Genomic DNA, 25,910 nt, shown 5'->3' on the forward strand with positions numbered 1-25,910 from the left:
AGTTCTATGGGACTGAGAAATATTATTTTCTAATTTTAGTCCATTTATAATAGCATGGTACATTAGAAAGTTTTTTTTAAATTTACTTTATCCTTTTTAGTCTTGTATGTATAAAATTTTGCAAGAGATACTAAAATAATTCAACTTGCAGTGATAAGAGAACAGAAGACTATGCAGCAAAATGTTGTTTGCTCACATTTAGTATAGAAAAACTTTTTTACCTTTTTCTTAACATGTGTAAAATTACGCAAATTTCGATACCTCTTGCGATAGTGTAGCTAAAAAAAATTTTTTGACGGGACACCCTAATGTACATTAGACTGCATCACCATAAAAAGTTACGGTTTTTCCGCCGGGATTACAAAATGTATTATATTTTAAGACGTCCACCAAAATATTTCGGAAAAATTAAATTAATAAAATTAAGAGTTAAGCGAGCTGGACAGATTTGAAAATACCTCCAAAAATGAAGTTTTTTATGAATAAAAATGGTTTCTCAAAGAACTTTTTGAAAAAAGTCCTCCCAGATGACAAATTAGATTAAGCTTAAAAAATCTGCATACAAATATTTAAAAATCGTATTAACGGAACCGTAAGAATGAGGTTTTTGATGCTGTTTTTTTATTTATTTCCAAGATTGATTTACGAAAAACTTGAATAACTGGGCCAAAAATGTTCTGATTTAGACTTATGGGATCTCAGTAGAAAAGTATTTTCACACTGGTTTTATTTCTGGCCAAAAACACGTCATTCGTCTCCCGTCCTGTTTTTTCGAATACCAACACATCTTAATTCAACTTTGAATGACGTTCGTTCATCCTACCTTTCTCTTCCATCATTTGAATGAGTTTATTAGCAAACAAATAAAAAGGGTGAGGAAATACCTTTCCAGTGACACCTCGTAAGTCTAAAGCGAAAGAGTATAGGTTCAGTTTTTCAAGTTTTTCCTATACCAATCTTTGAAAAAAGTTACAAAACAGCATAAAAAATCTCATCATTACGATTCCGTTCTAAATTTTTTTTAAATTTTTTTTTAAATGTTTTTATGCAAATATTTTAAGCTTAAACCGTTTTGTCATTTGAGGGGAATTTGAAAAAAAAAATCTTTAAGAAACTATTTTTATTCATAAAAAATTCCATTTTTGGAGGTATTTTCAAATCGGTCCAGCTCACTTAAATCTTAATATTTTTCCGAAATATTTTGGCGGTCGTCTTAAAATATAATGGATTTTATAATTCCAATGGAAAAATAGTACCGATTTTTTTTGTATGGGGAGTGATGCAGTCTAATGTACATACATACATATAGCAGCAATTAATTTCATTTAAAGAAATGGCGTGTCGTCCATTTCCGCAGTAGTGCATATATTTAACTTCTTCTGGCGAGGCGACATGTATCTTTAGAGTTTTTCTAATTGTATGTCTTGATATGATACCTGCGACGAAGTTGATATCTACACGCTTAAGAAGACTTACAGCCAAAAATATTTTCTTCGAGTTGCCACCTGTTTAAAAATTTTAATTTAATTTAATTTATTAGAAAAATTGAATATTGAAATATGGGTATCAAACTGAAGAGGTTTAAGAAAATATTTTTAGGGAGGGTTGCCAACTGTTTGAAAAATTTTATTGTATTAAATTGATAAAATAAATGAAATCTATATCTATACTTATAATAAAACTTTAACAGGCCGATGTCCTTATAGATATTAAAGAAAAATTAATATGGTGTGTTTTATTAGAGCTACAGAAGCCAAATAAACAATTTTTGGAATTTTTGACTCTTTGTCTGTCTGTATATTTGTACGCGCTTCACTCGAAAACATGGAATTGAATGCAGTTTTCACCGATGTATCGCTAGAGATCTAGCTTACAATATAGAAGAAAACAAGTAATAAAGTCTAAGTTCGGGCGGAGCCGAACATTAAATACCCGGCGCAAATATTAAATATATGATTTTCACATTTCCGAAAGCTACCGCTACATGGTAAGCCGGGGTGTATCAATTTTGAGTAAATTAGCGTCCTTAAATTTCAAAATATAGACGTTTCAAGCATTTCTAAAATTTACTGTTATATGAAAAGTCATAATTTTAGTCCGATTTCAATCATTTTCATCGTTTTGCTTTTATGTAGCAAGCCCATTAAAAATACCGAGTTTGGTACAAATTGGTAGAGCGGTTACCGAGATACATATATGTGATCATAAGTGGGCGGTGCCACGCCCATTTTTTAAAATTTTATTATAGACGTAACTACTGGTAAGGAATTGTTGCAAGCATCAATTTTGAATAAATTGGCTTTAATATTTACTGATTTATCTAAGATTTCGTATTTATCCAAATTACCGTTATATGAGATGTGGCGTGGTTATTGTCCGATTTTAAAAATTTGCGGCCACTTGGTATCCTGTACCAAGGCCAATAACTGTGCCAAGTTTGGAAGAAATCGGTGCAGCGGTTGCCAAGATATACACATGTAACCAAACATTATTATTTTTTGTGTAAAAATTATTGTAAATATCAATTTTGAGTTAATAATCTTCAGTAGTTACTAAAATATCGCAGTTTTCGTATTTCTGAAAATTACCGTTATATGGGAGGTAGGCGTGGTTATTGTCCGATTTTGCCCATTTTCAATACCATCCGTCCTACGCCCGAAAGAAATACACGTACCAAGTTTCGTTAAGATATCTTAATTTTTACTCGAGTTATCGTGTGCACAGACGGACGGACCGACGGACGGACGGACAGACAGTCACCGCTTAATCGATTTCTCTTTTCATCCTGATCATTTATGTATACATTTGTCCATATCTATCTCGATTCGTTTTGCCTGTTACAAACAACCGTTATGTGAACAAAGTTATAATACCCTTGTGCACAAGTGCTCTCGGGTATAAAAACTGGAGAGTTGACACCTGTGTTTAAAATTTCAGTTTAGGTCTATTGATACGGTAAAGTAAATACTGCAATATGGCTGTCAAAAGAATGAGGCTTACAGCCTACCTAGCCTTACCTATTTGAAATCTTTAATTTAATTTAATTGATGGTATAAATTAAATATTGCAATATTGCAGAGCTGTAAAATGATTGAATCAACATAGTCTGCATTCACTCGGCATTCCTTTCAAAATGTTGATTGTTGGTTTGTATAAATAAAAACTTCATTCCTGAGTGGCTTAAAATATTTGAAAACAAACAAACTGTGTTTTGTTATTGAATGCTAGATTGCCATTCAGTATAGAATGTGAATGTTCAGCAGCATTCGCACTCACACATGATTGTATATTTAGAATGAATGCACACTTTTTTTACCATTCAGTACCAATAATTTGTTCCCAGGGTTGATATATTTTATACTTTAAAGTTTGAACATATCTGGAATTGAAACAAAAACAAATATTTTATTTCAAAGTATATGTACTTATGTATTGAAGTTTTCTGCCACTAACCCAAAGCCAATGACTCGTGCAATATTATTTATTCCAAAGCAACTTATCGCAACCGTAGAGCAAAACAGACACATCTTGATATGTATACATATACATCATCGATTGTAGACATTTTTTCGCAGAAGAATATACAAAATTGATTTATCACAATTATTTTTGTACTAAATATTTTTTTCACAGTATACAGTGATCCAGGTAGCCAAAACAAAAAATGTAAACATGCTTATTTGGCATTTTGTTTGAATGTATTGGTTGATATTTTTTCACAGTTGTCGTTTTCGTTAACCCAAATGAAATCCAATTTAAATATTTTCTTATAGTGAAAAATATTTTCAAGTCACATAAAATAAAATAACGAGAAACACGAAATTCCAAGCAAATGAAGCGTGAAGCGTTAGCAATTATGACCGGATGCAGTTCCTACATAAGTCAAACCGTGTTCTGAACACAACTTTGAGTGAATAATGGTGGGCTGACTTTGTAAAATGGTCCCATCGATTAGGCGGTAAAAGAAGTATTACTTAGCTTATGGTACAGCTCTCCAATTTTCAAATGCACGTAATTTGTGTGTATTTGTTCAGCCGATTATTCACATTTGAAAGAGGATAATGCATGAATTAATGCAAGTAAAGACGGTTTATGCAAATAAGCGAGCGCGTTTGTTAACCGTATAAAATGTATGTACGTATATACACATATAAGCCGTCATCGATTCGCCAACAGTTAGCGAGTAACGAAACGAACGAACTCAATGAGGTACAACCAAACTCGCTATCGTCTATCAGTGCTAGCTAACTTTGTTGTTGCTTTCACATGCAAAATTCTTCTTTAAGCGACCGGAACTCAAACATAGCGAACGAGAAGTGGCGAATCGATGACGGCTATATTCAGAATGACGAGATGAACTAGTTCAGCGCTCTCTGTTTGTAAACACGCTAACTCGAACAAAATTTAGTTATTTTAATGAAAGTCGGTGTCGAAGTTGCCTTTGGTATAATTTAGGTTAGTGTTAAATTTTGTCGAAATCTGCCAATAACCACGCCCACCTCCCACGTAGTAATTAACAATATTTTTGTTTTATTATAATGTGTTTTATGAATTTTGCTGTTCAAATTTACATTTCAAATATATCAACAAACATTTGTAGGTACTTTTGCACCAGTTGTTGCCTATGGGTTAATGACAAAAAAATCCTATATATTCACAACATTTCATGTATTAGTTTTCAAATAAGCATATTGTCAATGGCTGGTTTGCTGTATACTGTGATTGTTTTCAGTTTTCAAATATGGAAACTTTCAAAACAAAATTTCAGAAGGGTTCCTGTTTTTTTTTTAAGGGGTTGAGGAGTTCCATTACTTTGAGCAACTTTTTTAATAAACTATTAATTTAAATGTTTCCTAAACATATTTACAACGCAGTTCTGCAAGAGGGTACCATAACTTTTTTTCAAATAACGTATATTTGGAACAACCAAAATTAATCGATATGGATACATACATTTATGTTCGTATGTACTACTTATGTATGTATATATACATAAAAAATGCTCAGAATAAAAAGAGAAGATGATTAGTCCATGTCCGTTTATTTGCGTACACGAAAACTCTAGCAAAAGTTGAGATATCTCAACCAAATTCTGTACGAGGGTTTTTTTATCTAGGGCAGCAGAGTATTGAAAATACAAAAGTCGAACAATAACCTGGTCCCTCTCATAAAATGGTAATTTCGAAAAATGCCAAAACTACAATATTTCCTTAATTACAGGAACCAAATTGCTTAAAAACTGCCATGTTTATTATTATAGTTTTGGAAAATGGACATGGGATATATTGCTAGCTTTAAACATCAATTTGCTCAAAACATACGTTTAGAACAGTGTGCAAGCTTCTACCACATGTGTGGTAGATCAACCACGTATTTTTTTTTTAAATTTGGGTGTCTACCACATCTACCACACAAGGCTTAAAATCTACCACATTTTTAGACAGAACATTTGTTTACAATTTTCACATAACTCTAGAATTTCAACTCAATTGTAATTTGAATAATCAATAGATTTTTAAAAAGGTACATCATAAATTTTGCTTTAAATATATCTGTGCCTTAACTTTCTAATATTTCAAAAATACGCCTATTTATATTTGCTAAAGTATTATGCAATGGGAAAATAATTTGGTCGATTTTTTTGCATACAAATAAAATATTCTTTTCTTCATGATTATATTCTCTAACTAGAAAACTAATGTTATACTTATTTTTGCACCAATTGCGTGGAATCTGTACGATCCACTAGCAATTATATTTCCCTATTTAATTTTTGAGTTGTGCTTCTTTTGACGACGGTGTGCGATATGTATACCCAATAAAATATGAATTGGAAAATCTACCACATCTTATTCAAATCTACCACATTTTTTTCCATTCTACCACACTAAAATAAAAAGGGGTTTGCACACAGATTTGTTAAATCTTTTTTTTGAGAAAAGTTGATAATTTGCAACTTATTGTAAATGGTAGGAACCACCACAAACCCACAAATCAGGTTTTAGAATCTTTATTAAATGCTTGACCCAATAGCGAAGAAAAAAGTACGAAGAAACTTGTATTAAGAATTTTTTAAATAAATAATAAAATGTATATATCTAAAGTTAGAAGTAGAAGCGCTTAAATTTGTTTACTTATTTTAACGTAGATTTATAGGTATGTACATATGTAATAATTTTTGCACATACCTTTTATTGGTACATTGGTAATACTTATTTAGAAAGCTGACAATTTTCGAAACAGAGATGTAAAAATCGTTAATAGTTAACATTTTTCATAATGACATTCTTGGCAGAAAAATATTTCTCTAATTAATATTTTCATTTATTATAAATATTTGTACAAATTTAAGTGAAACAAATTAATGATAACGCTCAATAAACTATTTTTCGTGTTGAAATTTTGAAATCTGTTCAATAAAATTCAACCTTGCGTATTTTTCAGTGGGTTTTGTGTATTTAGAATATTTATATCGATTGATTGGTACTGAATGAATGTGTGCACACATTGCAAAAGCTGCATTCATCTGAATGCTTATTCAGTGTTAAAAGTTAATGTTTCGTCATTCAGTTTTTTCAATCTTTCTTTGAATATGTTAATGTGTGCAATCGTATCTACTTTGAGTGAATGTAGAATTGGAAAATTATAAGCCACATTCCCCAACAAGGAAAAATTCAATGAAAACATAATAACATAAAATTGATGATTTTTAATTTCATATGATTTCACAGTTTTACAGCTCTGCAATATTGGCATCAAAGTAATGCCAAAAATATTTTTAGGGGATTTGCCAACTGCTTGAAAAATTGTATTCATTTAAATTTGTAAAATAAATGAAATATTACAATTTGGACATTAAACTAAAGGGGATTAGGAAGCTTACTTTTGAATACATGTTTGAAGCGGGTTGCCACTTATTTGAACATTTTAATTCAGTTAAATTTATAAATGTTGCCATGTGGGTATCAAACGAAAGTATCTGAGAATAATAAAACTGCAACACGCCGATGTCTGTACATAATAGATGTTACAGAAAAATTAATAGGGGGTTTATTAGATCAACAGAAGCCAAATCTAAAATTTTTATAATTTTGGTCTGTCTGTATGTTTGTAAGCGCATCACGCAAAAACTAATGTATGGAATTAAATGCAGTTTTCACCGATGTACGTATTGCTAGAGCTCTAATTGAAAATATAGAATCCATTTTTTTTTTGTTTTAGGTATTTTAATATATTAACATTTGCCAGTGTGCCGTTGTTTATATTTAGAGTTAGCAACGGACTGTTCTTAAAATTTCGCCTTGATATAACCACAAACTTAATTTTATTGACATTCAATTAAGTGTGTTCAAACATAGCCAATCGCACTTTTTTGGAACTTCTATATGGAAGGTTTTTCGCTAAAAAATCAAAACTTTTTGTTGTTGCTGCCAAAAAATTAAAAAATTTGAGACGTCACGCTTTACAATTTCATACAGTTCTCTATACAATGTATTTCACTAAACTACTAAACGGCTGCACCGATTTGATTCGTATTTGGAACATATGCCAGCACCTTTGATAATAATATTCCGACCAAAAATTTACTCGGTATGCAGCTCGGGATATTCCTAAAATTTTTTTGCAGACTAAAACGTAATAAACCAATATATCTCTAAAACCAATTACGCTGGGGACTGGTGCATATATTGCAAATGCATTGGAAAAGGGGGCGTCGCACCTTCCATACAAAATTAACTTCTCATATAGCTTATCTCTGGAACCACTTACGCTAACGTCCTGAAATTCGACACCATGTACATGTGTTATCAATACCGTACTTATGGCGAAAAGTGGTAAGTAATGGAAAAGGGGGCGTGGCACCCCCATGCTTCTCATTTCACTTATCTCTGGAAACGCGCACGTTAACTTTCTGAAATTTGGCACAGCTACATATGTTATCAATACCGCAATTATGGCGAAAAGTGGTAATTATTGGAAAGGCTGGATCGATATACATTTACGTAAACGCGCAAGTATCATTCGATTGAGAACCATTTTCGCCTAGATTTCTAGATCCCATTGAACTATTGTAACTTTGTTTTTAATATTTAGTAAAAGCTAAAATTTCATTTATTAATCTATGCGTTAGTACAGTAAGATTAAGAAATCTTTTGTAGTATAACAGTAATTTATATATGTATGGGACAATAAAGGTTATAATGAAAATATTTAATTAGGACTAACGTAAGATAAACAAAACTGGCACAGGTATTAGGTTGTATAAATTTAGAATAAAATAAAATTTTATGGCTAAATATAATTACATGTATATATACATACGAAGAGAGCACATCTCAGTGTAACAGGTATTTAACTTAAGAAAAACCAGCGAAAATATAAATACAAGAGACTCTTAAAGTTGCTTTTATTCAAAGTACTACGGATAGGGTCTGGAATAGCGTTCCATATACGAATAGCGTAGACAAAAAATAGCCTTGCAGAGCTGAGATAGTTATAGCTAGGCACAATTAGGTCACTTACACGTGTTGATTTTGGAAATATTAATTTTTCATAAAGGTAGCCGGGAGTCTTATCCATCATAAGACGAAATAGGAATATAAAATTTCTAGCTTTCAAGTAGTCAGAGATTTCACAGCCCAGCAGGTATGCCCTCCAGGCAGAGATATGCTCAAATTTTGCTATCCCAAATACATAGCGCGTAATATGGTTGAAAGCTACCTCAATTTTATGCGCTGATTGAGAGTCTAGATTGCTATAAACTAGTTCAGAATAGCATATTGTCGGAAGTATAAGCTGTATTGCAAGTTTCCGCATGATATCAATTGGTGTAAAAGAGGCAGACATTCTTAAGTTTCTCAAGGTATAATACACCTTTCCGACAATGGAGTTTATATGATCAACACACGTAAGACTATAATTAATAGCATAACCGAGATTAGTTACCTTGGATACAAATTTAATAGATTTATCCCCAATGTATAGTGGTGGAATATCTATGAGGTTCAGATGCTTCTTACAAATAGGTAACACGTAACACTTATCACAATTAAGACAAAGACCATTTGCGATGCCCAGGACTTGATAGATAATAAATCCTTGTTGAAATCTGAAGACAACGTTATGTGAAAATTTTGAAGAATTTTTTCAAATAAGATCTAATATGTATGTATGTAAATTTGAAATGTATATGTATATCTGCATCTGCTCTTTAAACGCAAATTTTGTTCCGAAAAAGTGTGATTGAAGTGCACTGGAGATACTTAAGAAAACGGTACTAAATTGATAAGACATATGCAATATTACAAGTTTGAAATGAAACGAAAGGTACTTAAGGCATCTTTGAATGTGAAACATTTTTCAATAGTGACGTCAGCAATATAAAAATTGAAGACAACAAATTTAAAATTAAAGTAAATATTTTTGATTAATTTTTGCAAGGAGTGCAATGGGGTATGGTCGTTGGGCTGGGTATGCATTTACTGTCGCACGGCTATACTCAATCCCGACTCCTGCGTAATCGATCGCGCACTCTGGGCAACGTGAGCAACCCATGTGCCAGATGCGGTAACCAATCCGAGTGGAGCCCTGGGCCACGGCAGAAAGAGAGGGAGCTTTGGTGGGGCCACTCCGACTTATTCAGTTTAAGAGCTCACTGAAGTCTGCAGCGTCTTTTCACCAGTAGGTGCGGCTGAAAGCGAGTGTCTGTCTTGGAGCAAGCGGACAATGGGTTGTGCGCTGTTTTTGGGACCCGCCACGTAAAAACAGGCTCCAATGAAAAAGAGATACAAAGCCTCGGAGGAGAACCCCCCTTATAATGACGACCACGGCAATCGATTAAAGGACTTTGAGGGCAAGCACCTGGAATGTCGGGACCCTTAATGGTGAAGGTGCCTCTGCCCGGCTGGTTGATGTCCTCGTAAGAGCGAAAGCTGACATCACCGCCATCCAAGAAATGCGTTGGACGGGACAAGGCAAGCAACGTCTGGGGCCTTGCCACGTATACTACAGCTGCCATGTAAAGGAGCGGAAATTCGGTGTTGGATTTGTGGTGGGAGAGAGACTCCGTCGTCGAGTACTGTCGTTCACCCTGGTGGACGAGCGTCTAGCCATAATCCGCATCAAAGCGAAATTCTTCAACATCTCGGTCATCTGCGCCCATGCCCCGACGGAAGAAAAGGAGCGCACGTATGAGCGTTTCCCCCGCCACGATATCAAAATCGTGCTTGGCGACTTCAATGCCAAGGTGGGCAAGGAAGGGATCTTTGGAACCCTCGTCGGAAAATTCAGCCTCCACGACGAAACGTCTGACAACGGACTAAGGCTGATCGACTTCGCCGGGGCCCGAAACATGGTAGCATGCAGGACTAGGTTCAAACATAAGAAGATCCATCAAGCTACGTGGCTGTCCCCAGATCGAAAAACGAGAAATCAAATCGATCACGTTGTGATAGATGGAAGGCATGCTTCCAGCGTTTTAGAAGTACGCACACTCTGAGGGCCAAACATCCACTCCGACCACTATCTTGTTGTAGCCAAGATACGCACCCGCCTCTGTGCAGCAAAAAATGTGCGCCCAAATATGCAAGGAAAGCTTAACGTCGAAAAGCTGCAATCACAACAGACAGCCAGCACTTTCGCTACTCGACTCTCACACCTGCTCTCAGAGAGCATTCTTCAACAAACCGCCATATGCGAGCAGTGGAACCACATTTCCCGCTCATTAAGTACCGCCGCCGAAGAAGTAGTCGGATTTCAGCGAGCCCGCAAGAATAACTGGTACGATGAGGAGTGTAAGGAAGCTGCAGAGAAAAAAGATGCCGCCTACAGCGGCACGCTGCGATCGGGCGCAACGCGCGCTATGTGGGACCGCTATAGGGATCTGAAGAGGGAAGCGAGACGTATTTGCCGCAATAAGAAGAGAGAAGCCGAAATACGTGAGTGGGAAGAGCTTGAAATGCTGGCCGACAGGAAGAATGCCCGAAAATTTTGCCAGAGAGTTAGGCGACTTACGGAAGGTTTCAAGGCCAGGGCGTACTTCTGTAAGAACAACAATGGCGACCTAGTTACCGATGTTCAGAACGTACTTAAATTATGGAGGGAACACTTTTCCACGCTACTGAATGGTAGCAGCACGGAAAAATGTGGAGAAGAAGAACCCGAGCCCCCAGTTGATGATGACGGAGTCGATGTTCCTCCGCCTGACCATGAGGGGGTACGAATAGCAGTAACGCGGCTGAAAAACAACAAAGCTGCTGGAGCTGACAGCCTGTCAGCTGAGCTATTCTAGTACGGTGGCGAGGAGTTGATAAGGTATATGCATCAACTCTTGTGCAGAATATGGTCAGATGAACGCATGCCCGACGACTGGAATTTAAGTGTGCTGTGCCCAATCCACAAGAAAGGTGACCCCGCCATTCGCGCCAACTACCGCGGGATCAGCCTTCTAAGCATAGGTTATAAGGTCTTATCGAGTGTATTGAGCGAAAGACTGAAGCCCACTGTCAACGAACTCATTGGAACTTATCAGTGTGGCTTCAGGCCTGGCAAATCCAGCATATACCACGTATTCACAATACGCCAAATCTTGGAAAAGACCCGAGAAAAGGATCGACACTCATCATCCATTAGTCGACTTTAAAGCCGCTTTCAACATCCCTAAAAGGAGTTGCCTATACGCCGCTATGTCTGAATTTGACATCCCCGCCAAACTGATACTGCTGTGTAAAATGACCTTGAGCAATACCACCAGCTCCATCAGAATTGGGAAAGGCCTCCCAGAGCCGTTCGCCACCAAACGGGGTTTCAGACAGGGCGACTCCCTTTCATGTGACTTCTTTAATCTGATGTTGGAGAAGATAATAAGAGCTGCAGAACTCAGCCGCTCAGGAACAATTTACTACAAGAGCGTGCAAATGCTGGCGTCAGCCGATGACATCGACATCATCGGTGACAAGAACCGCGAAGTCTGTTCTGCCTTTTCCAAGTTAGATAAGGAAGCAAAGAGAACAAACAGTCAGCACATTCGCGCCTTGGTACCCACGTCACTGTTAACAGTTTTAATTTCGAGAAAGTAGAGAATTTCATTTACTCGAGAACCAGCATTAACACCGATAATAATGTCAGCATGGAAATCCAACGCAGAGTCACTCTTGCCAACAAGTGCTACTTTGGACTGAGTAGGAAATTCAGGAGTAAAGTCCTCTCTCGACGTACGAAAACCACATTCTATAAGGCACTCATCATGCCCGTGCTGGTATATGGCGCAGAAGCATGGACAATGACAACATCCGATGAGGCGGCTCTTGGAGTATTCGAGAAAAAGATTTTGCGGAAGATTAACGGGCCTTTACACGTACGGCGAGTACCGCAGACGATAGAACGTTGAGCGGCTCCGCTGACTTGGCCATGTCGTTCGAATGGACACCGACGCTCCAGCTCTGAAAGTATTCAACTCGGAACCCGCTGGTGGTAGGAGAGGAAGACGGAGGCTGCCACTGCGATGGAAAGACCAGGTGGAGAAGGACTTGGCTTCACTTGGCATTTCCAATTGGCGTCAGTTGGCACAGCAAAGAAACGACTGACGTGCTTTGTTGAACTCGATCTAATATGCATGTATGTAAATTTGAAATGTATATATATATATCTGCATCTGCTCTTTAAACGCAAATTTTGTTCCGAAAAAGTGTGATTGAAGGGCACTTGAGATACTTAAGAAAACGGTACTAAATTGATTGCATATGTCAATATTACAAGTTTGAAATGAAACGAAAGGTACTTAAGGAATCTTTGAATATGAAACATTTTTCAATACTGATGTCAGCAATCTAAAAATTGAAGACAACAAATTAAAATTAAAGTAAATATTTTTGATAAATTTTTGTTGTTGATTACGTGTCCGTGGTTTACAGTTTCCATCAGCTCCAGATTTTGAGAAAAGTGTCAAAATAAGTCGGACCGTGATAAATTATTTGTTTTAAAAAATTCGTCCAGTTGCTAGAACCGTGCGTCAGTCAATTTTACACACGAAAAAAGCAATATATTCACAAAATTGGGGGCCAAATATAGTAAAACTGCGTTTTTAGTTTTTCTCTCTGACGTCAGGATTTTTTTTTAAGCACCCTGAAATTTCTAGAATATGATTGAATAAGAAAGTTATTCAAAAGATTCGGTGCATTATAGAACAACAATATTGGTATCACTTAAAAGGAAAAATTCTGTAGAATAGCAAAAAAAAAATAATTTTTGGGTGCACCAGGACGAATAAGTATTGAAAATGTTCTTTTAAAACTTTATGCTTGAATATCCTTGGAAATTTCCAATATTTATTTTTGAAAAAAATATGTGTCAATGGGTAATATGTTAGCTACCACATCCTCGAATTTCGTCCTTCTAAGTTTATTAGGTTTAGATAAAAAAACATTTACACTTCTCTTTATAAGATATTGATAGTTACTACATACATAAATGAAGATACTGAAATCATTATTATGGAACCATGTATGCGCTGTAAAATAACAAACTGACCGTATGATATACCTACGGTTTAAATACTTTAATTGCTTTGTATACAAGTGCGTAGCCAGCCTTTCATCTAGGGCGTAAAGGTCTATACAGGGTGTCCCAGAAGTAACCTGCCAAACTTTAGGGGAAGGTAGCAGGGGGGGTGAGCTCTCTGATAAACAAAAAATTTTCAGGTAAAAGTGTTACCGTTTTTTGAAATATTTACATTTTTTTGATTTAAAAAAAATCGTGCCTTTTCATGTATTTTCTTTAACTGCGTCTACAAACCAGGCTATACTTAGTAAATTTTTTAGGTAAATACTTCTCCGTACTCAAATGCAATGTAGTTAAAATATATTAAGGAACCATCATAAAATTAGGACTATTTTGGGATTTTTAACTTTTTGATATTTTCTTCCCTAACTTTGATTATCTCTGGTGAAAAAAATTTACTGAGCTATAACTTTACATTACATAAAAAAATTGCTCATTTAATAAAGATTTCAGAAAGATGCCACTCTTACTGTTTCGAATAAAAAAAAAAATTTATGGCCGCTTTTGTGGGCAAAGGACTGAGAAGCGCTAGAATGTTTTTGATAGATTTTAATTTAAGTTGCTCTTGGTACCGACCAATGGCATGCTAAATAGTACAAAGGTACAATATTACCTGCTCCTGACATTATTTTATGTTACTTTCCGGAATTAGTGAAAGTGGATTTTCGAATATTGTCTTATTAATAGTATGACAGAGAACACGCAGTTTACATCGCATGAATATGCGGATATTCACCTAATTTACGGTGAAGCTTGCTGTAATGCCAGAGCTGCTCAAAGACTCTATGAAAGAGCGATACCCCAATCGTCGGCATCCGGGTCGTGAAGTATTCGCCCGGACCCATAGAGAAATATATGATGGTAAGTGATTTTTACTCCTTTCTTGTTTGCTTGCTTGTTAACTATCATTTTTCACTTTTTTAAGGCCGCAAACCTGGAAGGCGTGGCGGCGAAACAGGACGTCCTGCAACTGTAGATGTTGAAGCTGTGTTAGAGGAAGTGGAACTAGGTCCATCGACTTCAGTGAGAATGATGGAAAGACGGACGGGAATACCAAAAACTACAGTTCACAAAGCTTTAAAAGACCATCGATTTCATCCCTACCACATTCAACGTGTTCAGGCTCTACAAGAAAGAGGTTACGTGTCTAGGGATAGATTATTTTGCCGTGAAATATTGCGAATGCATGAATCAGGCCCCAACTTTTTTAATAAAACAACTTGGAGCGATGAATCATCATGCAAACGTTCACAGTTGGCAGATAGACAATCCTCACGAAATGAGAGAAGATCGTTCGCAATACTGGTACAAAATAAATTTATGGTATTTTTAATTGTCAGATATTGGGACCTGTGGAACTGCCGCCAACGCTCAACTCTAACAGTTATTTAGAGTTCCTCCAGGAACGGCTTCCAACTTTTTGGAAGATGTACCCTTAAACCTGCGGCGAAGACTATGGCTGCAAAATGACGGGTGCCCTGCTAACTACGGGCGTGAAGTAAGAGCTCATTTAGACGAAACTTATGCTCGCCGATGGATTGGACGATACGGGCCAATCACGTGGTCCGCTCGGTCGCCAGACCTGATTATTAGATTTTTTCTACTGAGGCTGTCTTAAGGACAAGATTTATTCAAAAACAATTCAAAACGAAGAGTATCTGCAGGAACAAATAAATGGAGCTGCTGCTGCGATAGCCCAATTTAGTTTAAGATCTCTAAAAGCGTCTTTTCTTAAAAAGTGCCGAACTTGTATTAGAGCAGAAGGTCGCCAAGTTGAGCATATTTTATCAATAAATGAATAAATTTTTCTTCAAACAACTCATGTATATTTTATTTCACGTGAACCCATCCTTCATAAAAAATATTGATAGATAGAGCCCTTGTTATAGACTCTAGCCCGAATTCCGGTAAGTAACATAAAATAATGTCAGGAGCAGGTAATAATGTACCTTTGTACTATTTAGCATGTCATTGGTCGGTAACAAGAGCAACTTAAATTTAAATCTATTAAATACATTCTAGCGTGTCTCAGTTCTTTGCCCACAAAAGCGGCTTAACTTTCTATTCGAAACAGTAAGAGTGGCACCTTTCTGAAATCTTTATTAAATGACCAATTTTTATATGTAATGTAAAGTTTAAGCTCAGTACATTTTTTTTCACCAGAGATAGTCAAAGTTGGGGAAGAAAATATCAAAAAGTTAAAAATCCCAAAATAGTCGTAGTTTTATGGTGGTTCCTTAATATATTTTAACTACATTGCATTTAAGTATGGAGAAGCAACTATCTGGAAGTATTTTACATAAAAAATTTACTAAGTATAGCCTGGTTTGTAGATGCAGGTAAAGAAAATATATGAAAAGGCACGATTTTTTTTAATAAAAAAAAATTTTAATATTTCAAAAACGGTAACACTTTTACCTGACATTTTTTTGTTCAACAGAGATCTCACCATTTAAATCTGTTTTTAATATCTTTGTTTTAAAAAGTTTTATTTCTCAAATTTTTATACACGAAGTGCACATCGGAAGAAAGGGGGTTCAATCGTTTTTACCACGATACCAAATTCTTAAAAATTGGTTAGTAATTTCTTTGTTAATTTATATTTTTTTATAGGAAAAGGTATTTTTTCTCAAATATTTATATACGAAGTATACAACTACGCATATCAGAAGAAAGAAGATTTGATTACGTTAACAACGATATCAATTTTTTTAAAATCAATCAGAAGAGAAGAAGGGGGTCTAATCATTTTTACAACGATACCAACTTTTTAAAAATCAGTTCAAAATTGTTTGAAATATAAGATGTTAAATTTTTTGAAGATCCCACCTTTGCCCCTTATAGCACCTGTAATATAAGTTTGCAAAAAAAAGTTATAAACCATTTAAATAAGAGCAAAACGGGGTCTACGACTGTATTTTTAGTTTTTTAGTTATTTACATATAATAATAAAAAATAATTTTTCACCAAAGATTCTATTTCGAACTTCGAAGGCCCATATCTCGATTTTGGAAAACGGAGGAATTACTTTTTTACCTATGACTCAATCTCTAAAAAAAAATTGGTTTGGTCCAGTACCAGCGCAGTGCTGTACAGTGTAATGATTCTAGTAGCTTCATTTATGTATATTGTAAATATCAATATTTTATAAAGAGAAGTGTAATTTTTTTTTATCTAAAACTAATAAATTTGGAAGAACGAAATTCGAGGATGTGGTAGTTTACATATTAGTCCTTGACATATATTTTTTTCAAAAATAAATAATGAAAATTTCCAAGGATATTCAAGGATAAAGTTTTAAAAGGACATTTTCAACATTTATTCGACCTGGTGCAACAAAAAATTAAATTTTTTTATTTTCTGCAGAACATTTCCTTTTAACTGATACCCACATTGTTACTCTAAAATGCACAAAATCTTTTAAATAATTTTTTTATTCAATCATATCCTGGAAATTTCAAAGTCCTTAAAAAAATCCTGACATCAGAGTGAAAAATTAAAAACGCAGTTATACTATATTTGGCTCGTTGTTTTGTGAATATATTGATTTTTTCGTGTGTTTTAAAAATTTTTGGTTTTTGTCGCCGGTGTATTAGGCCAAATCGACATGCATAAATTTTCTTCCAAAAAATTGTTTATCAAATATAAAAAAGAAATTGGTTAGGAATCTAGAAATAAAATTAAAAATAAGGAGACTCGAAATCTGTTTTAGAGCTATACTTCCATAGACTTTTTTGGTCATAATTGGCTGTAGAATACTTCAGTCGCCGAAACAAAGTCGGTTATATTCTTTAAGAACAAATTGACCCGCCCTAATAGATATGCAACGTCAACTTAATAGCTTTTTAAAAACTTGTTTATGTTTATTTCCGTCTATGCTGTCTAATAACATTTATTTCTTGTACACAACCAATATGTATGTACATAAAGAATGGACACGAAAAATTTTAGTCAGCAGAAAATTATTATAACACAACATATAACAACATAACATAAAACACGATATATAACAACGTAAGAAAAAAGGGTTCCCTTTTATCATCTTTTTTATTAAGCTTACTATATTAAACAAAAAACATTTTTTCAATTATCTTCATCATAAACAAAATGGCACCATTTATATTTGAGCCCGCTCATTAAGCTATGGACACCCGTTTTTGTGACGGTATCTGCTGCTTTCTGAAAATTAATTTTGAAATTCTGCTAATTTTGATGGCTTCTTTCGTTTTTAACTGTTTTCTTTCAATAATTTTCAACGGGTCGCCATTAGGGTTGCCAGATTTTTTTTTCGTGAAATCAGTACCTTAGACTTTTCCTTGCCACAAAAATCAGTACTTTCAGCACACTTTTATTCGAATCAAAATTATGAATGTTAGTAGAAGAAAATGCTTTAAAATACCAGATTACTTGTTTTTAACAATATTTTTGTAAATAAAATGTGGTTCATAAAAAATATAAATGTTATTCATTTTAGGAGTTAAGTCTACACATTAACATTATGGAGTATAAAATAACCTTATAATATCATTGTACATAGGAGCCAATGAATTATTTTATATTTATGACATTTTGAATAGCAATAATGAGATAATTTCCACTTTCAGTGCTTACATAATCAAAGAACTCTTTACATTCCATTTTAAAATAACTTTAAATTTGGAGTGCACTTTCAAAAATTTAACTATAATTGGTTTTCTCTCTTTGCGCCAGGAAGGAAACATATACTTAAGATCCTCCCAGTTCCTCAGTCCTCTCAGTCGGTTGAGTGTGGCATTGAATAAAACAAAGTTACATACATACATATGTATTTTTTCAAACTGTGGAAACGTACCACTATTTAAAGACTTCATCTAAGTATATTTCCTCATGGCTTAAAATACTTTTCTCAACTGCGCAAAAACTTTGAAAGGCTAAGAATTCGCTAAAAAGAGTATCCAACTCGATGTCTTGTATGCAATGTCAGTAAATTGAGAAAAAAGTATTGTAAAACTGTAGGCAAAAGCCATTAAATTATTCTAATTTCTTGGTAACAAACTGAAAGTTATTTTTGAGATAACAAGCAACATCCTGCAAAAAATTTTTTTAAATAAATTGTACTCCATCATATTATGGCAATTGGTACGTAACGACTCGGCGATATGCCCACAAACCGATTATTCTTTTTAACCGACTTCACAAAACGGAGGAGGTTATCAGTTCGTCGGAATATTTTGTTTTTTTTTTGTGTATGTTACCGCATAACTTTAGACGACGTTAACCGATTTCTATAATTCCTTTTTTCAAGGAAGGTGCTACCTCACAGGTAGTCCCATCCAAAATTTGGTTTACATCCGATCATTAGATCATGAAGAAATTAACGATAATCTTGAAATTTTATATGAGAAATAAAGTCGGTTTTGTTTTTTGCTTAAAAATTACTTGTTGTTATGTATTTCTTGCGCATATCAAACATTATCTGAAACATCAACTATAATTAAATTATTTTTTTCCTACTTTTTACAATACAGTTTATGCAAGTTTATGTGTGAAATAATATTCCATAAACAAAATACATGGGGAAAAATTACCCAACAGCGAGTACCAAGTTCGGTGGGAAGACTGCTATTACAAATGGGTATGCTCAGAATTGAAAATTCGGTACAAATCAGCACAATTTTTTTTAAATCAGGACCTTAGCGTTCTGATTAAAGAAATGACTAAAGTCAGTACGAGAGATAAAAAACCAGTACTGTACTCATCAAATCAGTACGTCTGGCAACCGTAGTCGCCATTGTGAATAGTTTGATGGGTTGTGGTCCTTTTGAACAACATCTACCCCTTATCTGACATACCAGTTCATGGCAAGAAGGCTGTAATGGCTCAATGCTAAATCGGGTCAGAATAGAACTGAGCCTTTATGTTGCTTTATGAATGGCAGCAAACGTTATTGCAACCACGTCTTCATATAAATTTCTTGATTTTTAGAGCCCGTGCCCCACTGGCAGATGGCTTGCCACACCAAGTATATATTAGGCGAAAAATAACAAAAAACAAGGAGCTTGTCCAACATTTTTAGCTTGAAGCCATCTTGGACTCCATTTGTCTTCGTTGCATCATAAAACTCAGCGCCCCGAATCTGCTTAAAGGCTGCTTCGACGTACGTTTCCTCGTCCACAAATACATATGTACTTTTTCTTGCTTTGTGCAGAAACTTTTCTCCGCAGGCTCAGACTTCGGCGAACACATTTCGAAGAATACGTAGAAGTTACAAAAAGTACATACGCGAAATTAATAAAGACAATATACCCTATGAATGTGTATACTTACTACATATATATTTTCAGTTAGTTTTATGCAAGTGATGAGTAAACATAATCGACTAGTTTTTTTCGTGTCCATTCTTTATACACATTTACTTATTTTTGTTTGTAAAATCTTGTTTGTGAAGGATAAACAAATTGCTTGAAGTTCGAAACCAAATTAGATTTTCTTTTGCGTTTGTATTGGAGGGTACTTTCATATTCCTTGGCTTTCGGATTTGTAAAAAGAGACGGGGATATTGAATATGTATCAAGTAAGGCGGGCAGGACAGTACAAATCTTCCTGCAATAAAATTCACACTATTTAAAATCTCTAGCATACGAAGGTAAAATTCGGTTTACTGAAACCCTGGTTTTTCATTTGATTTTTTTGAAGCGGTTTAAATCCGGTATAGAAATTTGTGAATAATCGCAGCCACTTTTTTACAGACCGTTTTTATCCCTACGTCGAACACTTTCTCTTTGGCAGCTTTGGCTGTATGGAGACGACGATGTCTAATCTATCTAGGGATGCAAACGATATATCGATATTAGCTATATCGATATTTTTATAGCGATGTTTTCAATACCGATATATCGACATCGACGATATATTTTGTCGGCACCAGAATATTTATATTTGGACGAACTTTTTGTTTCCTCTAGACACAATGTTGAAATGATTACTTGCAAAAATGAATCGGTCAAAACTGTTATCACCCATATGGCATCACTGTTTAGACACATCAATAAATGAAGTCTTTAAGTGTAAAACAATGTTATAATAAGTTCATACTGTTAAGAGTTAGCAACTGAAGATCTGTCTATTTGTGAGGTATTAAAGTTTACTTTTTTATTCGTTAAGTATTTATCTACGCAATGAACAAACTCGTTTTTTGTCTGAGTTATTTTTTTTTAACATTTAAAAAATTTAGAGTTATTCTCCAAAGGAATATATCGTTACCAAAAGGTGACAGGTGTCAAGTCCATGTATACATATTAGAGGTTTACGCCGATAGCTATAGCCGCGGCGGCGACGCCGATGTCTCAAATAGCGCCGCCGCATTTGGCCATTAGCCACATACCATAATGAAGGATGGGGTTAAGTATGCGTAGAAAGACCGAAAAATTGTGTAAGCGCACCTTTGTCTGACGCACTCATGCACCCTAAATGCGATCTTGCATCTACCTAGACATCATTTCATAAACATATTATATATATTAACACGAATTGTGAAAGTGGCGAATTAACAAGGAAAGATCACCGTAGGTATATCAATTGCTTCATTTGAACGATATTCAAGAGATCACACGACTCGTTTAGCCAATGTACGGGAAAATGTTTCATCTTGTGGGACAGCGAGGATTCTTGGCCCTCCTATAACAGAAAATGTGCTCTTGAGTTTCCTTATAAGAACTTTTATTGGCATACGAATCGCACCAATGTTGTAGTTGCAGGATCATAGAAAAATATTACGCATGCTTGGCAGAGACCTCACAGGTGAAAATAAGACCATCGGTAAAGCTCATCGAAAGGGATTAGTATTCCATATGGTATCACAGCGTCACTATTCTTGGCCTATGTGTGAGGAGGATACTGCACTTTAGTGGTTTCAACTTAAACTAAACATTTTGACTTTACAGACTGTTTTTGCTTTTAAACGCTCTTTTGCATTGGCCAACGCAGAAGTTCTTTTTAGGCGCGGCGAAGCAAATAGTTTAAAATAGTTCATTCTTTAACAAAACCCGTGTAAATCCAAGCTTCAAACTTTTGGTAATATTAAAAATACATATATAGGTATTCAACAAAAATTTCGAGCTTTTTAATTAGAATTCTTAGAAAGTTTTAGGTATGTAGTTTTATAGCCCATTGAATTCAAGTAGAATATAGAGCAAGTCTCAAATGGCTTAAAATTACCCCTGATTTTTTAGAAGTTCTTTTATTGAAGATTTTGCGAGTTTCTTTCATATAAAAATACATTGTGTTTATTGTTTATTTTACGAAAGTTTGTTAATTTTTTTAATATTGCACAATGTTTGAAACATGGATTTACACTAAATAGCAAAAAGATAAATAAATTGCTAAAACTTTTGGTGCGGCTATAATTTTTTTGGACCACTGTATATCATTAATATTTTGTACATTAATCCTCAGGCGCCGAAATTGAAAAATTACAAAAAAGGCGGCAGAGCACAGTGGCGAAAATACTCCATCTTGCATGAAAAAAGTCAGACTTTGTCTTGTTAAAATCGTGCAAAATTGTAATGAGAATTTTTTGTCAAATTCCCATAGTTTATAACTGTGTTTCTGTTTTTCTGTTGCACCCCTTGCTTTAGAATCGGTGAGGAGTAAAAATAGAGCAAACTGGATCAGCTGTAACTAAACGGGTTCACGTGTTAATCAATTATTTCTGCAATAAATACTTAATTACATTGTTTTCAAGCATTTAACGATATTGGGGGTATTTTTAATTTTTTCTATATCGTTTCGTGACTAAAGATTCTTTCCGTCTTGTGTAAATAATTGTTGAAGCGCTGTAGTTGTGGTATGTAAAATTTTTATGTGACTCACATTTTGAATGAGAGTTTTGAAAAAGAGTACCCCGGAGTACCCTTAAATTTTTATTTGCGTTCTTTAGAGTAGTTCATGTATTAAAGAAATCATTAAAGTTAAGCTACCACCAAGCGCCACTTTAAGTAATATTTTTATTTTTTTATTTTTTGGTAGCATGTCTATAATAAAAAGGGAACCATATAATGTGTGGCTGAGTGAAAACAACACAAGAAAAAAGTCTCAACACTAAAAAGATACGTATGTAATAAGCTTAAGCTGGAGGAAGACGAACAAAATTTTTTGTATCCAAACTTACGTCCAAATGGAAAATATGTAAAGGAACCAATGAAAAGTTCCAAATAAAAAATGAGAAATGGTTGGCTGTTGTGTGTTCATATCCGAAACTAGATGAAAACGACAAGGAAATTGGAGAAACATGGGAATCATCTTGCTCTAAAACAGAAAGGCCTTGGGGGCCGTTTTTCGAGAAGTGTTCTAGTGCAAAACTCCTCGAAGTTCCTCTTGTTGGCGATAAAAGCAGCGAAAAACTCGTTCCATCAACGAAAGTAAGCTTATATAAAACCGGAAAACGAGATGCTGCGAAAATGTTGGGCGAGATGTAAGATTAAGAGTATTTCCCACTGTGCGGCGACGGCGTGGCTCGGCGGCGTATACCTCTAATACATATGTGTACATGTATTTTCATGGACAATATATTTGTACATAGCAAATTACATACACTTATGTAAATAGAAAAAATCTACAAAAAAATCTTAAACCGATATACAATATCGATATAATATCGATATTTTTCGTCGATATATCGATCAGCCGATATTTGTTTGGTTAATATCGACATCACCAAAATCGATGATTTTATGAGCGATATTGCATCCCTAAATCTATCCCTTTTCCACGTTGTTCAGCCTTGAGTTCAACGAGGATGTACGATTTACAACGCTTTATATCTACATATTGCCAAGTGGTTACATTTTTAGTAATGCGAACAGAGTTAACTACGAGCCAAAAAGTTATCTAGATGAGGAGAGCCACTAAAATTTAATTTATGGTTAGGCCATATACCAAGTTTAGAATTAGAGCTTAATCATTAGCTGCATTAGCTTACCGTGCATGTAGGATATGAGCACATGGTAGGGCCTCAATCGAGTTCGGCTCTAGCCCAAAGGTTTCCCCACATGCACCGCATAGCAATCCGAGAGCTGCATCAGTTTGGCCGGCTAAGCGTGAATGTGTGTTGTATTGTTCCTCATCGCCCAAAGCACGGTATATGAGAGCCAGTCGGCTACGTATCCTACGCACCAAGAGCTATAAATAAGTAGAAAAAATATTGAGTGGTTGGCTGAGAATTTATTCTTATAATGGTAAGAAAATAATGTCCAGATTCTACCTTAGCGCCAATGGAGCTTGCGACCTCGAGCAAACGTGTGTTGAACTCCAGTGGTCGGCAATTACAAATCTTCTGCTGTAACCTTAGTGCTTCTAAACAGCGTGCTGCGCCGTCCATTGCCTCCATTTGCGCCATACGATCGCCAAGTGCTGCCGAAGTACCCATCGCTTGTTCATATTGTCGAAAAGCGCGCTGTAATAATTGGGTATAGATCTTTAAAATAACAGTTCTGAAAATCGTGTAGTGAGAAATAGGTACGGTTTATAATGTAAAGTGTTGTTTTTTAATATCAACGTTAAACATTTTTACATTTTACATGAAAACCATTGAGGAAACGCCAGCTACGATATTGAAAGAAAATATTCGAATGTAATTTTGAAAACCCTACCGACTTCGTATCGGTCAAGACTGTATATTCACACTTTTAAATAAAAAAAAAACTGCGGTGAATACAATAGTGACTCACATCCATGTCCACTTTCTTGCGATAGATATCCCCCATAACTCGCAAACTACGTGTATATGTCGCTTGATCACCAGAGATCAGCGAAAGACGCGTGGCTTCCTGAAACAAAACAAGCCCATTCTCATATCAATGCCACAATCTCCAACAATACTAGATCCTATACGTACCATACAATAATCATGTGCGTCACCCAGGTCACCTTGTTTGCGAAGAGCGGCTGCCATACGCAGCAGCGCGGCCCGATGATGCGACGAATTGAGATCACCCAGCTGCAACGAACGTGATAAATCATAGGCCTTAGATGCATAGGTTGCACTCTTATCATTATCTTGCAGACGGCCGAATAACTCTGAGAGCGCAACGTACACCTGCAACTCCAGCGATGGATCGCCAATGGCAGTGGCTATCTTATGCGCTCCTTGGAAACCCTCAAGCGCACGCGAAAATCCACCCATCTCCAAGTAAACCCTTGCCACTGTCAGATGCACTAAGCCTCCCGTGCGGCACTGGGTACCGCATTCGTTGTACAGTGAGTGACGAGCATAGCTTAGTGCCCGTTCCAGGCCACCTAAGCGTTCGTGGGCTCTGGCCAAGTTCAAATAAGTCTCCGCACGCATCGCGGGTGAGTCCAATTCCTCAGAAATGCCTAATTGTCGATGCCCGAACTCTATCGCTTCGCGGTATTTTCCCCAATCCATGTGTGCCTGGTAAAGATAGCCTAATAATTGAAAGCAATCTTCGCGACGATTTGCTGCTTTTAAAGCGCTTCGCCATATGCGTACAGCAGCATTTTGATTGTGCTGCTCATATAGACGCAGTCCTCGCTCAATCTTTTGGTGGATATTTTAGAAAGAGAAGTTTAGTTTTACAATATTTCTAAATATAGAAATATCGCTGAGTTCACCTTTCGTCTTGCCATATACTGCTTTAGACTGCGTTGACAGACCAAGAAACAGTTTATTATGGAATTGTGAGATGAGACAATACCATGTCGTGCCCAAAGCGATGTGCCGTCTGGACTTGACCCACAACCAGCCAGCCGTGAATAGCTCTCATCTAATTGACACAAATCTACAAAGTAATTCATAATAAATCAAATTGTTAAAAAATGACTGACATCACTCACCATTAGAATTTTCCAATAGGTAACGTGAACCGTCCGGGGAGGCAAGCAAATGGGTTGCTGATAAATTGTGGCTATGAGGTATACTAGCATAAGAAATATTAAATTAAAACTTTTTGTAATATTTTTAGAATAATGGACATCAATTAATGAAAGCGAAAAACGAAATGTATAGCTGCAACAAGTGTACAGCTGTCCACCGAAGCTCGTTACATCGAGATACATTATGGGTGAATACCCTCTTTTGTGTATTCGTTGTATCTTGGGTAAGAGTAACTGTATGGGTCTGTTATTGTTGTTGCAAGTTTATTTGTTGTACCATCAGCAATAACAAATCACCCGCTCATTCAGTTACACTCACGCAAGGTGCATTGAATACACAAAAGGGGCAATTACTATATTGCCACCAATTCCACCAATGCAACAACAATTCAAGCCACAACCAAAATCCTCAAATACAGCCGGTTTCCTAGCAAAGTTACAGCCAGAACAAAACAGCAAAACTAACAACATCGAAAACAAAA

At 35.5% G+C, this 25,910-nt stretch overlaps 1 protein-coding gene across 2 annotated transcripts in view; it reads right to left on the bottom strand.

Annotated features, from left to right (window-relative positions):
- LOC118745600 (43 kDa receptor-associated protein of the synapse homolog) overlaps nt 1-25,910 on the bottom strand; it is a 226,148-nt gene that overhangs the window by 17,460 nt on the left and 182,778 nt on the right. For both annotated transcript variants that reach the window (XM_036479113.1, XM_036479114.1), the window contains exons 3-8: nt 25,390-25,472; nt 25,168-25,334; nt 24,431-25,093; nt 24,264-24,362; nt 23,798-23,989; nt 23,516-23,715 (exon numbers count right to left, since the gene is read on the bottom strand). In XM_036479113.1, the coding sequence (XP_036335006.1) occupies nt 23,516-23,715; nt 23,798-23,989; nt 24,264-24,362; nt 24,431-25,093; nt 25,168-25,334; nt 25,390-25,472 (1,404 nt within the window). The remainder of the gene's footprint in view (nt 1-23,515; nt 23,716-23,797; nt 23,990-24,263; nt 24,363-24,430; nt 25,094-25,167; nt 25,335-25,389; nt 25,473-25,910) is intronic.

This window comes from Rhagoletis pomonella, unplaced genomic scaffold (assembly GCF_013731165.1).
Source record: "Rhagoletis pomonella isolate Grant_MI unplaced genomic scaffold, Rhpom_1.0 Rhpom_scaffold_00009, whole genome shotgun sequence".
In the NCBI taxonomy this organism is placed as follows: domain Eukaryota; kingdom Metazoa; phylum Arthropoda; class Insecta; order Diptera; family Tephritidae; genus Rhagoletis; species Rhagoletis pomonella.